This window comes from Homarus americanus, unplaced genomic scaffold (assembly GCF_018991925.1).
Source record: "Homarus americanus isolate GMGI-L3 unplaced genomic scaffold, GMGI_Hamer_2.0 scaffold45698, whole genome shotgun sequence".
NCBI classification, from domain to species: domain Eukaryota; kingdom Metazoa; phylum Arthropoda; class Malacostraca; order Decapoda; family Nephropidae; genus Homarus; species Homarus americanus.
The window spans coordinates 10033165-10052045 of record NW_024735554.1 but is presented as its reverse complement, the minus strand read 5'-3'; the positions used below and the strand labels follow the sequence as shown (position 1 = coordinate 10052045).

The 18881-nt window shown below is 40.0% G+C and overlaps 1 protein-coding gene across 1 annotated transcript in view; it reads right to left on the bottom strand.

Moving 5' to 3' along the window:
- Window positions 1–16927, bottom strand: part of LOC121871336 (protein nervous wreck-like) — a 73473-nt gene extending 56546 nt beyond the window's left edge. The window contains exons 1-3 of the mRNA XM_042373556.1: window positions 16911–16927; window positions 4402–4546; window positions 808–944 (exon numbers count right to left, since the gene is read on the bottom strand). Coding sequence (XP_042229490.1) covers window positions 808–944; window positions 4402–4546; window positions 16911–16927 — 299 coding nt within the window. The remainder of the gene's footprint in view (window positions 1–807; window positions 945–4401; window positions 4547–16910) is intronic.
- Between the last annotated feature and the right edge of the window lie 1954 nt (window positions 16928–18881).

The following is an 18881-nucleotide window of genomic DNA, read 5'->3' as shown; positions in this document are numbered from 1 at the left end:
TTCTAACTAGTTGGTAGAGACGATTTTTTGGTGTTGAAAAATAATCTTTTATGGAGTAATTCTCGACCCATGATTAATATTACGTTTATTCAGTCGTGAGAGAGAGAGAGAGAGAGAGAGAGAGAGAGAGAGAGAGAGAGAGAGAGAGAGATCGACCGTGAAGGAAGTTCAGTATGATGTCAGTTAATTGTATAGCTTACACTACCCAAATTAACAGCAGCTAAGCACTAGCTCATCACTACCGTCTCACTTGCTAGATGACATCCCTATATCCTCCACGCACCTCTGACTTGCACAGGTGATCAAATGCCCAGCTCTCAGTGGACTTGAGGAAGAGAAAAATCTTGAACACGTTATTGTTGACATCATAACCAACAGCATCCCATCATACCAATATCAAACATCATCACCCGCACCGTCACACACCAGAAGTCACGTGTGAATATTAAATACTGTCTTTGACTGTCAGTGTACATTATGAAATTATGCTATAGGTCTCTATGTATAAATTCACAAACACACACACACACACACAAACAAACACACACACACACACACACATACACATACACACACGAAGGTGCATGTGCGAGGATGCCTGGATGAATATTGCATAGGTATGTGAATATGTGAATGTATAAAGAAAACTTGCAATATATGTTTACATATTTGTATGATGTATATATAAATATGCAATATGTAATCACGTGTGTGCGCATGTAGAGTGTAAGATGCACAAACGTGTATGCATGACCTATATTTACAATGTGACGTTTGATAGCCAACAAACAAGACCGTCCAACTTACTTCTCCTCAGCGGCGCTCGCCTTCTCCCTGGCGTCGTGGGCAACGTGTTCCTCTTCGTAGTAAATCTTCTTAGTTCGGTCTAGATCCTGTACCTGTGTCTGCAGCTCGCTCTGGATCACCTTCAGCTGGTCAGCGAACTGTAGGGTGAAAATATGAGGTATTAAGTAAACATTTGTCATGAAGGGAGATTATCGCTAGGGGGGGGGGAGGAAAGGGAAGGAGAGAAGGGGTAGGAGGGAGGGAGGGAGGGAGGAGGGAGAGAGGAAGGGAGGTAGTGGGAGAGGAAACGCTCGGACACAATACGCTCTCAAATTTTCTGTCAAGGGGGAACGATAAGCGGTATTTCTTTCCATCTCTCTGTGAGTCAAATATTTTCGTTCAACTCATGCAATATAACTGGAAAAAACACACGAAAAGAACCGACAAAAATAACAAATAAAAGTAAAAATCGATGACATCATAAAGACTCAGGAATGATTCGTTATACAATTAGGAAAAGTACTCGACATCTTGAAGTCGTTAATAAGACGCCTAAGTTTGACCGTCTCTTACATGTGAAAAGTTTCCATCAGTCAAGTCCCTAAACCTGAATTACGGTCTGACTAAAAACTGGTAAAAAAAAAAAATATATATATATATATATATATAAATCGGCAAGTAGAAGAGAAATTTTGGATTATCTGAAGATTAACCTCTATTTTAACTTAAGATTAACCACCCTGACGCAAACATAACCTAACCTAACCCCTCCCATGTACGCTAAGGTGCTTAATTATAAGGCGAGCTCGGGGCGGGGGGCAAGGGGGCGGGGGGCCTAATCTGCACGTGATCTAAAAGTTGATCTAAAATTTGTAATATCTCGAGAAAAAAATTATGCTAATTCTTATTGTTCTCTCCGAAAATAAATTCCCCCCCAAAATAACACGCGTGTAGAAGGTAATGATGAAGATAAAAGTCAATTGTCGGGAGGAAACTCAATTTGTGTCTAAGTTTAGGAGGCATAATGGACCTGTCTTCCACCAGCAGACACTGTCGCGTCAACAGACAGCCCTGATAGACACCCACAACACCAGCAGATAACCTTGACACACACTCACAACACCAGCAGACAGCCCTGACACACCCAAAACACCAACAGACATCCGTAACAGGCACTCACAACACCAGCAGACAGCCCTGATAGACACCCACAACACCAGCAGATAACCTTGACACACACTCACAACACCAGCAGACAGCCCTGACACACCCAAAACACAAACAGACAGCCCTGATAGACACCCACAACACCAGCAGACAGCCTTTAACACACACCCACAACACCAGCAGACAGCCTTTAACACACACCCACAACACCAAGAGAGCTTAACACACCCACAACACCAGCAGACAGCCTTAACACACACCCACAACACCAGCAGACAGCCTTAACACACACCCACAACGCTAGCAGACACCTTCCACACACACCCACAACACCAGCAGACAGCCTTTAACACACACCACAACACCAGCAGACACCTTTAACACACACCCACAACCACCAGACAGCCCTGACACAGACACCCACATCACCAAGAGAATCACTCACAATTCTCGCTCTTCAACCACCTGAAAGACACCAGGCATAGAGGTGTCCTGTCCGTGAAATATCAGCTCAGAATTTGATATCTTGAACCTGGTGAGAGAGAGAGAGAGAGAGAGAGAGAGAGAGAGAGAGAGAGAGAGAGAGAGAGAGAGAGAGAAGAGAGAGAGAGAGAGAGAGAGAGAGAGAGAGAGAGAGAGAGAGAGAGAGAGAGCCCCGCTGAGAAGAGAAAAGAGAAAGAGAAATACAGGTAAATTAATTGGGATAGTTGAAGCAGACTATTACACCTTTATATTCACTATTAATCCCATCACTATTAAACACACAGGTGTACTATTACACTACCGTCGTTTATATATCCTAGGTTTTAGGCCAATTGCAAGAACGGTTATGGGGTATACGACGCCATTTACGATGACCTTCTTGCCCTGGTCTTTTTTCAGCAATATCGCCTTTAACACATGGAATTCTGCACTTTTCGAAGCTTTGGACGAGTCTCGAAACAAGTTTCCTGGTGGGAATTATTAGCTAGTGCTGTACTTAAACTATCGAAACTTCGAGATCTCTCCAGAGCTTCAAAAGGGTGGTATTCCTGAAACAAAATCAGGGCAAGAAGGTCATCGTAAACGGCGTCGTACACCCCATAACAGGACTTCCTTACAATAATGTTAATATGGTCGGTCACTTATTTAAGATTGTTATGCCTTGATGATCCTCTGTCCCGCCTCATACCTGAAGCTAACAGACACATAGTAAAGATAAGACACGGTAAAGATAACAGAGACAGTGAAGATAACAGAGACAGTGAAGATAACAGAGACAGTGATGATAACGGATACAGTGAAAATAACAGACCTAGCCAAGATAACAGAACACATATACAGTAAAGATAACAGAGACAGTGAAGATAACGGACACAGTGAAGATAACGGACACAGTGAAGATAACGGACACAGTGAAAATAACAGACCTAGCCAAGATAACAGAACACATATACAGTAAAGATAACAAACAGATGCTCATATTATTTAAATTAGAACATAAAGACTTAAGATTTTTCCTTCTTCTGTGATTCCAAAAGAAATCATGTGACTTCACGGTTGAGAACATCACACCCCTGACTTCCTAACACTCATCGTTCACCTCACATTAAACTGTCACTAAAAGTTAATTTCCTGACCGAGATTATGTGACACAAAGTTTAAAAATGTTTTCCCTCGTGATATACAAAGTAGTTATAAGTTGTTGTTGTTGTTGTTTATCCAACTATTATAATGGCTAACTTAAGACGTGAGACGAAAGGGTAAGTGTGTGTGTGTGTGTGTGTGTGTGTGTGTGTGTATACAGTAATGATTCTGTGACGTTTCAGAAGGAGCAATGTTGTGATTTACTCAGTCATTTTCCTATGCCTGGTTTTGACACCATTCCACCAACACTCAATCAGATGGGAGGCTTCACAGCATTACGAATTTCCTTGATTTGATCAGTCGGTGTGTCAATTATTTTTGGTTCAAATGAATCTAAATTGCCACGCTGAAGTTTGGCAGCGATTGGATGCGGACAGGTTTCCAGATATTGTTCAGCAACAAGAAAGGCAATTATGAACTCGGATAACAGCCGAGTTGTGTAGAGTTCTTGGCCTTTAGTTTGGGTATCTGCATCTCATGACCAATTTTTACTACCAACTATAGTTAGGTTAGGTTACGTTGTTACGTTAGAAAGTAGAATTGGGTCCCATAGGCATGACAGACGGACACAGTGATGGAGAGCGAGTATAAATGCAACCATCTTCCCCACAGTCCTCTTACTTATAGGATAGATCTTCCCTTGTAAAATTTAAGAAGTCTTCAAGATGATTAAGATATAATGAATTATTGCACTTCCATAACTAAGATCTCCAAGCGCTTTCTCTCCTTCTAAACCCTTTTCCTTGAACTAGAAGAGACGATCATCAACGGGTAATCTCGTTATAGTTCAATATGTTCCCTATGTTGTCCTCCCTCACTTACCTTCTTCCCGAGGTGGATCTTGTTCTGCCTGGTCTGTTTCGCTTCCTCAGATATATTCTGCTGGAACACCTCGACGGCCGCCAGTCTCGCCTTACCCAGTTTCTCCGTCTCGTCCAGCACCGTCCGCCACACGCTGTACACGTTCCTGCAACACACATCAAGATGATAACATTATCTGCATCGTGTTCAGTGCTTCCTGCAACACTCGTCAAACTGTTTACATTGTCTGCAACATATTCTAATATTTTAAAGCTCCTGAAATATATCTCATACTGTTTATATGGTCTGTAATAGATAACAAATGTTCGAAACTTCTGCAACAAGGAAAGTGGTTTGCAATTTCTGCAAAACTTATTAAATCATCTTATAATCCCTGGATCAAATGCCAAATTACTAATAGCTTCTGTAATACATTCGTAATATTAAACAATACTTTCTATATCACTTTATAATAACTTTTCATTTCCAGCAACACACTCTGAAGGATAAACAGTTTTTACCACACACGTACAGTACTATACACACACACATACAAAGGCGAAACAGTCTTCAACAAAATATATACCAAAAAATAGTTTACTTCCTGTAAATACAGTATGCATCAACCAAAAAAAAAAAAATTCTTCGTGAATTCATTATCGACTTCGTCCCTGAAACGGTCATAAAATTTTTGCAATTTTTCTCAAATTAAACACGGTCGGTAAGGCCAGGAATATCGTTATTAAGCGCAGCGCTTTGACGGAATTTAATTTCATCTTTAATTTTTAATCGTAGCTCATGAAAAAAAAGTTCTTCGGCATTTTTAATAGTGACGAAGGAATACTGATGACAATATTACTACTACTACTACTCAATAATAATAATAATAATAATAATAATAATAATAATAATAATAATAATAATGCAATGATGACAGAAGAACAAACTTTGTCATTGAATTACAAGAAAAAAGTATTCATGCCAGCCTGACCCAGAATCACTTCCCCTAATATAATTCCAACCCCATCGTCCATTATTATGAAAACTACAGCAATGAAAAGTAAGGATGGACGACAAAACTTTCCTTCATAAATAGTTAACGTCAGGGTGCCAAGGAGGTGCCGCCTGTGGTGAGAGTAGGTGTATGTCCTGGCACTGCGGGGTTTAGTGCCTTCCATGGCCACAGGGTGAGAGCAGAGTGCCAAGACTCACAAGCTAGACAGGAAAACTGAACCACCAGAGTACAGTGCCACCATAGCAGGAGATTATGGTGCCAAGATGACTCCGGCAGCATGGCATTCAACCATAAGACAGTATAATGTAAAGGTGACGCAGTATGTTGTAGGCACTCAACAACCAAAGGTCAACGCCACTGCGGGCATAAGTCTGGCGAATATTTATGTGGCGTAGTTTTTTCCCCATAAGCGTGTCATTGTAGACCGCAAAGGGAAAACATCAGACGCTGTTGATTGCTAGTGCTGGCGCCACACCCCTGTCGCCCCCAAAAGTCTCCATCTCCCTGACACCGCTATGGCAACATTATTTATGATGATGTTGTTGGCTACACTGACCTTACTTCTTGGTACGACAACTTTATATTTTGATACGACAACTTTATATTTTGGTACGACAACTTTATATTTTGATACAACTTTATATTTTGGTACGACAACTTTATATTTTGATACGACAACTTTATATTTTGGTACGACAACTTTATATTTTGATACGACAACTTTATATTTTGGTACGACAACTTTATATTTTGATACGACAACTTTATATTTTGGTACGACAACTTTATATTTTGGTACGACAATTTTATATTTTGGACAACGACAACTTTATATTTTGGTACGACAACTTTATATTTTGATACGACAACTTTATATTTTGGTACGACAACTTTATATTTTGGTACGACAACTTTATATTTTGGTACGACAACTTTATATTTTGATACGACAACTTTATATTTTGATACGACAACTTCATATTTTGGTACGACAACTTTATATTTTGATACGACAACTTTATATTTTGATACGACAACTTTATATTTTGGTACGACAACTTTATATTTTGGAACAACAATTTTATATTTTGATACGACAACTTCATATTTTAGGTCGATTACTTTTATAATTTTTCTACTGTAACTTGATAATTTGGAAAGTTTACTGTCTACGTATCTATTCTAATTGTATCTTATAGAACAACAACTTAATACTGTATCTACATCAGGCATAGCAAGACATAAGGCATATGGGTCTTTCTTTCACTTCTTCACGTAACGATTCACATACACACTCATACATACACAGAAGGGTAGATACAATATAAACACACACATACAAACATATACACACACACATACACATACCTAACCTAACCTTTCACACGAACCTTTTCATCTGAATTTTCGGCGCCAAGATATTTTCATCTCTTAAAATATTCAGCAAAAATAATTATAGAATTAAATCCCCTTTTTCCTTACGTGGTTCTGCAAAACACCAGAATTTTGTGGCTTTTGGGGGGGGATTTTTTTTCTTAACTTGATATGTTTTTATATGTAACTTCATCTATAGTGAATATATTTCTCTAGTAACTTAATTTACTCGTAGTGTATCTTACTCTAGCTATGACAGACAGACAGACAGACAAATATAGAAAAAGTCAAAAACAAAACAGAGTTCAAGGAGAGACTTAGTGTGTGCTTCATCCCAGCCAAGTGTTGAAGGGAGATCGCTGCCTCTTATAAACGCGGTAAAAGGCTCAGTAAGGTGGCATTTAGGTGTTTTTTTAAAGCCATTTATACCTGGTTTGGGATCTCTTTTGTTTACCGAGAATGCGCTCTTGGAATCCATTTATTCAAGAGGTTTATGCTTGGAAAAGAATTTGGTTGTTTATTATAAGTAAAACAGTGGGTGAATATGGTCTGTGGATATTTGTTCGTTGTTAACGGGTTAATGAAGGCTTGTGTTATCGTACTTAAGGGGCTGTGTTATCGTACTTAAGGGGCTGTGTTATCGTACTTAAGGGGCTGTGTTATCGTACTTAAGAGGTTGTATTATTGTACTAAAGGGATTGTATCATCGTACTCAAAGGGTTAAGATATCGTATTAGAGGGATTATGAAAGAATTCCTCGCAATACAAGATATCAGAATACATAATATGTCAACAACTTCCTCTAATAAGGCGGCCGTGGTCTTTTACAGTCGACCATGGAGACAGCTATCTCCTGGTCTGTCGGGACTTCCCCTCCCCATCTCCTCCTCCCTACCTGGATTTGTCAACATCCTCAGCATCATCCCAGCATACAGTACAAAGAATGTCAATCAACCCACAACTGATATACATGTGATAATTTCAACTCACATGGAATAGAGACAAGTGTTAGATGGTGATAAGTTAATTCCCCGTGGTCAGGAGTCACGATCTACCTAGACCTGACCACTTAATACCCACCACTACCACACTGACACCAGGCTCCGCTACACCAATTGGGATATGAGGAACTTCAACGACACCAGGTGAGAAACGAGGGCTCCCAAATCCATCAGGTGAGAAATGAGAATTACCAACATCAAATGAGAAACAAAAACCCTTCCCCAACACCCTGTGAGCTGAGGGCATGGAAGTGTAAATCGGAGACCAGGAGTGCATCAAGTTGTGAAACCTTCTCTACTGTAGGAAGGCATTCAAGGCACCGCGATCAACTCCCCAGACAGTTTACAAGGCCGGCTGCCGAGATCACTTACATATCTGTAGTTAATTTGTACGTTCACTCCATGTTACTTCTCTTTTTGTACTGAAAGCTTTTGTCAATCAAGTAACTTATATTATCTCTGTTTATTGTATATTTTCAGTTTTTTAGCTGCCACGATGTTATAGAGAAATCCGACTGAGAAAGACTTAGGTGTAATGATAAGTAGGCGTTTTAAATCAAGTAAACAATGTGCATTCGCTCGAAACAAGGCCAGCAAAGTACTTGGGTTCATACAAAGGAGTGTTAGTTACAAGACTAGCGAGGTCATCCTAAAACTGTATCTTGCATGCGCGCTTGGGAGACCTTACATGGAATACGCAGTTCAATTCTGGTCACAGTACGACAGAATGGACTAGCATCCCTAGAAAGAATTCAGAAGAGAATGACAAGACTAATCCCAGGCATTAGGAACATTGAGTATAGATACAGGTTAAAGCATCTTAATTTGCACTCCCTCGAGAGACGTAGAGTGAGGGGCAATATGATCGAGATGAATAAGTGGAATCAGGGCTAAGCAAAGGGGACATTACAAAGGTACTCAAACTATCCAATCAGGAGCGAGCTCGTAACAATGGTTATAAATTAAACAAATTTAGATTTAGGCGCGAAATAGGTAAACATTGATTTGGAAATATAGTAGTGGACGAGTGGAATAAGTTACCAAACATCATCATTAACTCTAATACGCTGGATACCCTCAAACATAGGCTAGATGGATATATGAGCGATAGGGGCTGGATGTAAACGGGACTGCCCAGTATGGACCAATAGGCCTGCTGCAGTTTCCTCCATTCTTATGCTCTTATGTCCTCAATAAACCGTTAATTATTATTATTAAACACACACACGCGCAAATGTAAATGGCTTTTCTGTTTTATTCTGTTATTTATTCGTCTTTATATACTTATGGTGACCTGAAAGCCAGTGCATCGTTGGCCATGAAAATTAAACAGAAGAAGCTACTCGTCTGACACCCTGAACACTGTCTCCACTCTGCTGACTTTGCTGACTATATAATTATTCTATTGAACGTCTGACTTTACTGAAGATTTTATTTTACTGTTAATCTAACTTTACTTGCTGGCCATATTTTTACTTGACTGTCTAACTTTACCCGACTGTTTAACTTTACGTGACTGTCTAACTTTACGTGACTAACTCCACTGACTATATAGCTCTATTGACATACAAAATATATATTTTATGTATGCTAAACTATACATACAGGTATACATATATAAACAAATACATTTTAATAGACAGGTTTAGATACATGAAACAGAGGTAAGTACTGAACATAAGGCCTTAATGACTACAAAGTGTGAAAACAAAGACATTTTTTTTCTTCCCTTGTTCTTTGGCTTTCCTTGTCTGCTTTCACTGTTATGTAACTCTTATGTTTTTATTTTTTTAGTATTTTCTTTCTTTCTCCCTCTTTCTTTCTTTGGCGGATTCTTTTTTCTTTCTTTTCTTTATTCTTCATATATTCTCTGTATACTCATTCCTTAATCCTCTCTCTCTCTTATCTCACCTCTCTCTCTCTCTCTCTCTCTCTCTCTCTCTCTCTCTCCCTCACCTCTCATCTCCAACGTCCCTCCAACACCTTATCTCACCTCTCGTCTCCCTCACCTACCAACTTCACCTCCCTACCCTCGTACCAGTAAAGTGTTGACAACTACCCAGGACAAAAAGTGGCTTTGATATCGGTAGAGAGAGAGAGTGTGTGTGTGTATCCCTTAGGACCTACAGGTGTGAGGCGTCTCCGGTAACCAAGGTGATCTCAACAATAGCGAGTGTGAGTCTTTTGTCCAACGCTGGGGAGAAGAATAACAAGAATCGTCACAGGTAATAAATATGTTGACGGTAAATGAGTCAAAGAAGCTTTCATATTTCCATTATAAATAGTAGTTGTACAGGTGTAGGATTGGTGGTGGTAATTATAGTGGTGGTAGTTATAGTCGTGTTCTTGTATGAATGGTGGTAGTTGCAGACAGTAGAGTTCCTGTATGAATGGTGGTATAGTTGTGTTCTTGTGTGAATGGTGTTAATGTGTTCCTGTATGAATGGTGGTAGTTGTAGTCGTGTATAGTCGTGTTCTTGTGTGAATGGTGGTAGTTAATGTGTTCTTGTGTGAATGGTGGTAGTTATAGTCGTGTATAGTTGTGTTCTTGTGTGAATGGTGGTAGTTAATGTGTTCCTGTATGAATGGTGGTAGTTATAGTCGTGTATAGTTGTGTTCTTGTGTGAATGGTGGTAGTTAATGTGTTCCTGTATGAATGGTGGTAGTTGTAGTCGTGTATAGTCGTGTTCTTGTGTGAATGGTGGTAGTTAATGTGTTCTGTTGAATTGGAGTATACGTGATATCGTTCTTGTGTGAATGGTGAGTTAATGTGTTCCTGTATGAATGGTGGTAGTTATAGTCGTGTGTCGTGTTCTTGTGTGAATGGTGGTAGTTAATGTGTTCTTGTGTGAATGGTGGTAGTTATAGTCGTGTTCCTAACCTAACCTAATCTAACCTAACCTAATCTAACCTAATCTAACCTAACCTAACCTCAACATATATTAAGGTGAAACAATACTAATCCCCCAAATCCATTACATCTAAAAGGACGTAATTCGGTCATTTTGTTGTAATTATTTCGTTATTAATGGCGGAAAACAACATGAATTCAGTTATTTAATTGTGATACACGTGTACTGTAATATAAAAGGTCTAGTTTATGGCTCTGTCTATCTGGTGTTGTTTACCTGACCTGGTGTAGTCTACCTCACCTGGTGTTGTCTACCTCACCTGGTGTTGTCTACCTCACCTGGTGCTGTCTACCTCACCTGGTGCTGTCTACCTCACCCGGTGCTGTCTACACCTGCGTGTTGTCTACCTCACCTGGTGCTGTCTACCTCACCTGGTGTGTCTAGTGCTGTCTACCTCACCTGGTGTTGTCTACCTCACCTGGTGTGCTCACCTGACCTGGTGCTGTACCTCACCTGGTGCTGTCTACCTCACCCGGTGCTGTCTACCTCACCTGGTGCTGTCTACCTCACCTGGTGTAGTCTACCTCACCTGGTGTTGTCTACCTCACCTGGTGCTGTCTACTCACCCAGTGCTGTCTACCTCACCCGGTGCTGTCTACCCTCACCCGGTGCTGTCTACCTCACCTGGTGCTGTCTACCCCCGACTCACGTGCTGTCTACCTCACCCGGTGCTGTCTACCTCACCTGGTGCTGTCTACCCTCACCCAGTGCTGTCTACCTCACCTGCTTCTACCTCACCGTGCTGTCTACCTCACCTGGTGCTGTCTACCTCCCGGTGCTGTCTACTCCCTGGGTCTACCTCACCCGGTGCTGTCTACCTCACCTGGTGCTGTCTACCTCACCTGGTGCTGTCTACCTCACTGGTGCTGTCTACCTCACCTGGTGCTGTCTACCTCACCGGTGCTGTCTACCCTCACCTGGTGCTGTCTACCTCACCTGGTGCTGTCCCCACCCGTGCTGTCACTCACCTGGTGCTGTCTACCTCACCTGGTGCTGTCTACCTCACCTGGTGCTGTCTCCTCACCCGGTGCTGTCTACCTCGCCAGTGCTGTCTACCTCACCCGGTGCTGTCTACCTCACCTGGTGCTGTCTACCTCACCTGGTGCTGTCTATCCCCCCCCTATATGAAATGGTAAATAGGGATTCAATAAACCTTTCATCCAACTCAACATTCTTTATATCATCCACGAAACAAAATCTCAAAATACAAACCAAAACAATGGTTCCTTTTGTTTCATGAGGTCAGTGAACAATGTCATTAAAAATACTGAAGTAAATAGTCTATGTAATTATTTTTATAAACAGATATGAACTAAAAAATTAAGACAATATTAATATCGGTCTGTCCTTTTTTATACGGCAAACCTAAATGTTCATCTTTTATTGCCAGAATGAAAACACGAGTCAAAATTTTTAACCAGAGATTCAATAAGTTACCGCCTCTCCTGATCTGACGGATATTGTTTCCTCCCCTCCTTCCCCCCACTCCTCCTCCCCCACGTGTTTTTCTTTCTCGATCCTGAGTTAACACTATCAGTAACCATTCCTTGTCATCCTTGTGTGGTAATGTTTTAGTGACATGGTTAAATTTACTATAGATTCTCAAAAGGTCCGCAAAATATACCGTATATTCTGGTTGAATTAAAACACAAAATTTAATTCAGATCTATTACAAATATTCTCCATGTATTTTTTTACTTATATAAACTCTTGCTAATCTGGGAACTATAACTTATGAAATACTATGACCTTCATTTTGTACGTAATATAAAACAGTCTTTTAAAACATTAGGAAAATTGTCTGTAATGAGCTAAATCATCGAAAAAAAAGAATAAAAAATCTACATAGAGTTTTAATTAAATCATCAACAAGAACCGTATATTTTACTGTATGTGCCTTGGAACTTTTTTTTTACGTAACATAAACCAGATGATCATAACACCACAAAATACTACACATACCTTTAAAAATAACATCCACAAATATGTCCAAATTTGTGAAGATTCCTTGAACTGTACTATTCCTGGGAGTTTTGTGACGTAAATGTTGCAGGTGGGAGCTATTTGAGGATATCTGACTGCAGCGGTAAACTTCTCCTGCAACCACCCCCCCAGTATTGATCAATGTTGCCCTCTGACTTCACTTCGGGCAGTATGTAAGAACCTGAGTCGCCAACACCTGGTTATGTTACTCGTGGTTGCTGGGTTAGGAAATGAACTAACGTGTTGGGGGTTGGTCGTATCCATGTGTGTGTGTGTGATTCAGCCATTGCTTATCTCTTTGCTAGGTTTGTAAACATCTTGGTCTGTATATCTCTAACCTGACAGACACACACAGACGAGCTGACACACACAGACGAGCTGACAGACACACACAAAAGTACTGACACACACGGCGCAGATACTTATACACAGGTAGACGGGTAGACATGACAGGTATATTTTAAGAGAGGCAAACAAACATACTGAAAGACAGATGTTTACGTGGACAGACAGGTAAAGATAAACACAAAGGCAGATAAACACACATAGACAGTTAAATATACAAAAAAGAAGACATATTTAAACAGACATACAGACAGAAAGATATATAGATAAACAAAACGACATACTGCACATTAAAACCATACTAATAGACATAAAGAAAATACAACTAAGGTAATACAGAATTTCCTCCTTAACCATACACCTACACTACCCTAGCAAGATTTCATACGATACAGCAGGATACATAATGAACTAGTTAGAATTAATACATTACAAAATACGATACAGCAGGATATATAATGAACTAGTTAGAATTAATACATTACAAAATACGATACAGCAGGATATATAATGAACTAGTTAGAATTAATACATTACAAAATACGATACAGCAGGATATATAATGAACTAGTTAGAATTAATACATTACAAAATACGATACAGCAGGATATATAATGAACTAGTTAGAATTAATACATTACAAAATACGATACAGCAGGATATATAATGAACTAGTTAGAAATAAGACATTACAAAAAGTCTCTACGCATCCTGTAACTATTAATTATTTGAGGTAATTAGCGATATTCTTTACTATTACAGGTGTGCAGGGAGAGGACTATTTGATCACCTGTGCTTGTTATATCCATACGTTTTACAGGTACCTATACAGTACATGCAGGTAAGCTTTATAGTGACAGCTTCCAGGTTTAATATATAGCCAGATGAAAGTGAAAATATTAGGTTTTATATATAAGCTTTACAGTGAAAGCTTCCCAGGTATATAGAAGGAAAAAAAAAAGCTTAAAGTAATTAACGAGGGTTTATGACATATCAAAGTCGACCTGTGCTGTTATGACTGTTAATACTTTCTTTAATTATACATACAGAAGGCTCTCTCTCTCTCTCTAATATGTATGCATGTGTGTGTATGTGTGTGTGTGTGTGGGGATGGGTTAGTTTTGGCAGCACAAAGCAAAAATTTATAGGGGGGAGTGTAGTTTTACTGTTGTTGTTGTTGTTGTTGTTGTTGTTGTTGTTGTGGTTTTTGTTGTTGTGAGTGAGGAGGAGGAGAAGGGTGGTTTTGTTTTGTTTCTTTGTTTTATACTAGAGAGAGAGAGAGAGAGAGAGAGAGAGAGAGAGAGAGAGAGAGAGAGAGAGAGAGAGAAAATTATCATTATCTAAAGGTGATGAATGATACGGTAACTAAATGATCTTAAATAACTACTAATAAAAGTCTAAGAATATATAACAATGAAATATCCAGGAACAGATAGTCCAGAGTGACAGCATTTACTTGACCCCTCACTGACAGTTTCCTCTGAGTAAGGGGAAGATAGTTTCCAATTTCTCAGAGTAAACATGGTTAGTCTCCACTGCCATTAAGTAAATAAAGGAAAGATTCAGACAACCACGAAATTCTATATTTATTTGTATGTAGGATAATAGAGAAGAAAAAAACTTTACTCTACAGTTTGTCGAAAATATATTTTTTTATTTATTTGATTTTTTTTACTTTTCGATATCACTTTAAATATGCAATTTTGATCGCGCAAAGTGAGCAGAGCTTTGAGGATGGGGGAAATTGTGGGGTAAAAACACGCAAAAAACTGACGAAACGAAACCTAACGAAACCTAACCTGACCTGACCTGACCTAACCTAACCCGACCTATTGCAGAAAACTTAAAAAAAAAAAAATTAAGAACAGGTGATCGGTTTAAGAAGCCGAGGTACGAAATTTTTCAATAGAAGAAGAAAAGTTCTTTAGTTTATCAATAACATCCAAAAAATGGTGGAGAAATAAATTTGGCCAAACAAAAAAATTATCACATCTAACCTAATCTCTAACCAGAGAAACCAGAAGGACCTGGCGTAACCTCCTATCCTACTCCTGACCCACGGTGTGTGTGAACCTAACCCAACCCAACAAGACAAAAAGAAAAACAAAAGAACCAAAAGAACCAACCTAAAATCGAAGTCAGAAAACTCGAAAACTCCACAGAGCAAAGTATTCTGGGAGCTTTATCTTCCTATACAAAATCAGTATAGTTCCGTAGTTTTCTCTTACCGAATGTAAACGATAATTTCTAGTTCACTTATGTTGAGACAATAATCGTATCCCTGACTACTAAACATATAATGATGGTATCCCTTTCAACTAATAAATAACAGTAATTTAACTATTAATAACTAAACAATAATAATTAATCACACCCCTCACTAATATTAACTCTGAATAACTAAAATAATAACGAAAATTCATCATAAGAAAATACGAATAAATCCCATAAATCCCATTCCATCACATCAAAACATCTAAAAGTCACGTCATACAAGGGTTAAAACATCACAACGTCGACGAGCAAAACACCATTGTCTGCCTTCTTACTAACTCGCCAGCATCTCCTCTTCAGATCCCCGGGGCGATTACCCGACAGGTATTTTCATTAGTTCTCAGAGGTTGTTAGTAGGTGGTGGGTGGGCTGATTAACGTGTTTGGGCCTTTATTAACTTGTGTATGCTCTTGTGTTCAGTTTTAAGGTATTTTCATTGTGGTTGTAATTAAGCTACGTTGTAATGACAGTGACATGTAGGGATAATTATTGTGGTAAGAGGACTAATTGAACCTTTTATTATTTTTAAGTAACAGGTCATCAAATATCAAGTGTTAAAATTACCAATAACTAGAAAGGCCTCAGTTTTATTGGGCCCCCAGTCCTAATAGCCATCAACCTAAGCATTTAACTTGGGGCAGAGTCCTAATGAGGTCCTGGTTTATATAAAGACCTAATCCTAATGGGTCCTAATCCTAAAGAACCCAAAGTCTAATGGTTTAATTAGGTTGGCCGCCAGTAGTGCTTATTTGACCCGTAAAGGCTTGTAACACAACCACGCATATTATCAACCAAATCAACTTCCCCCCCTCCCCGTCACTGAACAAACACAGACGGCGGTGTTTATCATCGTGCTGACGTAATCCTGTCGTCACTGATCCACCACGAACGAGGGGTCATCTAGATCATGTCTTATTTATTAGTTGTTCCTAAATAAATCTATTTATTGGTCACCCTCGTCACCAATAAAATGTTAATGTCTTTATTAACTGAACGCCTCCCACTGGCTACTTTATTAATATCTTTATTATGAAAATTCACAAGTGTACTTCATAAAGAGATCTGGTATAATAATATATGAATACCTTTTTTACTCTTAATTCTTAAATAGACGCCTGAACCATAACACACAACTCTTAAAGTCTTCACTCCCTTTCAATGGTATTCGATGCTGTATAAAAACATAAACACGATAAAAGGTAATCGATCAGAAGAAATAGAGTCCTGGATCCCCTGTTTCTCACTCGAATAAATAAACGATTGAAATTTGTAATATGCAGATGGATTTTCAGTGTTGTTCGATGCTTTTAAAACAGTGAAGGAGTGTCGAGGAGAAGGTTGTGCTCCCTGTTGCTGATGCTCACTTGTTTTGTTGTTTTGTTTTGGTCTTGGTAGTCTATTATTTAAATGTTAGTTGCCTGAGAGGGATTCTTATTGGAAAATTAAATGCCCATGACTCACGCTGACTCACCTTGACTCAACACTACCACCTGACTCATCTTGACTCCACACTGCCCCTGACTCATCCTGACCCAACACTGCCCCTGACTTACCCTGACTCATCTTACTCAGCACTGCCCCTGACTCATTCTGACTCAACACTTCCCCTGACTCAGCCTGACTCACCATGCTTCCAGAGCCATCCTCAAGCCGGATGTCTGGAACACAGGCAATCTTCCGATTCTGGTAGTTGGCGGCGATCTTCCAGTGCCTGGTGGAGGAGAGAGAGGGATTGATGGTGGTGATGGTAATGGTGGTGATGGTGGTGGGGTAGTGATGGGGATGATGGTGATGGTGGTAGTGATGGTGGTGGTAGTAGTGTTATTGATGATGATGATGATGGGGATAGTGATGATGGTGATCTTACATACAACCTGTAGTATGCAAGTATGTGTTAGTCTACAGTATGACTTCATTAAACACACACACACACACACACACACACACACACACACACTATTATTCTAGTCGATAGATAGACAGACAGAGAGACAAATATATAACTAGATAGATAGATGGACAAAGAGACGAATAAATATAGAGATTTATTAATACATTCATGTATACATAAACAGGTAACGTGAGAGAGAGAGAGAGAGAGAGAACACACTATGAAGTTTATCAACAAACTTCACACATGTTGGCACAATGTCTTCTGGCACCAGTGAGTATGTGTGTGTGTGTGTGTGTGTGTGTGTGTGTGTGTGTGTGTGTGTGTGTGTAATCATTTTTCCACATTAACACCATACAACACATACTAATATCAAAAACACTTCAGGCAGAATGATGCTCTGTTTTCCTCCAACACGAAAAAAATAAATTTCTAGCAACAATTTTGGGGGAAATTTGGGGCAACGATGAAGACTTGAGAGAATCTTTAAGACATATTATCCACAGATTAAATCAATATTACATTAATATATTTGAATCTTCTGGAAATATTAACAAAAAATTTTCATTATTACACAACCTATAATGTACAGGGAATATCAGCCACTAATTAAATAATGTTGCAAGAATTATCGATATTATTCTGTACATTATTTTCCTTATGATAATCTCTTGATACTAGTACAAGTTCTCTATTCTCATCCCTCCTCCACACACACACACACACACACACACACACACACACACACACACGCACACACTCCTAAATCAAGGGACATTCTGCACGTCCGCTGTCTGGGAGAAATAGTGGTCTCTGGTATGGGAAGGGTGGTCAGAATGTGGAAGATTGAGGAGGAGGTAAGGGTGGAGGAGAGGGTGAGGGGGAGGTGGGGTGGAGGAGGGTGAGGGGTGGAGGAGGTGGGTGGAGGAGGGTGAGGGTGGAGGAGAGATGAGAAAGAGTGAGGGAGGGTGTGGAAGAGTGAGGTGGAGGAGGGTGAGGTGGAGGATGAGGTGGAGGAGATATGAGAAAGAGTGAGGAGGTGTGGGAGGTGAGGGTGGAGGGAGGTGGGGTGGAGGGTGAGGGTGGAGGAGAGGTGGGCGGGGAGAAAGGTGTGTGGTGGAGGGTGAGGGGTGGAGGGAGATGAGGTGGAGGAGGGTGAAGGTGGGGGGAGGGTGAGGTGGAGGAGGGTGAGAGGGTGGAGAAGGTTGAAGGTAGAGGAGGGGTGAGGGTGGAGGAGGGGTGGAGGGTGAAGGTGGAGGGAGGAGAGGTAAGAGGTAGGAGGGTGTGAGGGTGGAGGCAGAGGTGGAGAGGGTGAGGTGGAGAGAGTGGGGGCTGGAGAAAGAATTGGGATTGTAATTATATATTGCACCAGAGAGAGTGTGTGTGTGTGTGTGTGTGTGTGTGTAATAGAATGGATGAGAATAATGTGTGTGTAGGAAGGTGGTGCAAGACCCTTGGGTGGAACACTTCATCTCCCCCCACACTTCATAGAGATATCTCAGAAGACGAAGACGAAGGAGCAGGAGGAGGAGAAGAAAGAAGAATAAGAAGAGAAAGAATAAGAAAAAAAAGGAGGAAGAATTACTGTTGATTACCTCGTTTATATAACCTTCCACTCGGTGTTAAGAGAAACAGACTCATCTTTATTTTTTTTACTCACTAACCTGAAGGAGTATAGAGAGATAGGGAAGGAGGAAGGAGGAAGG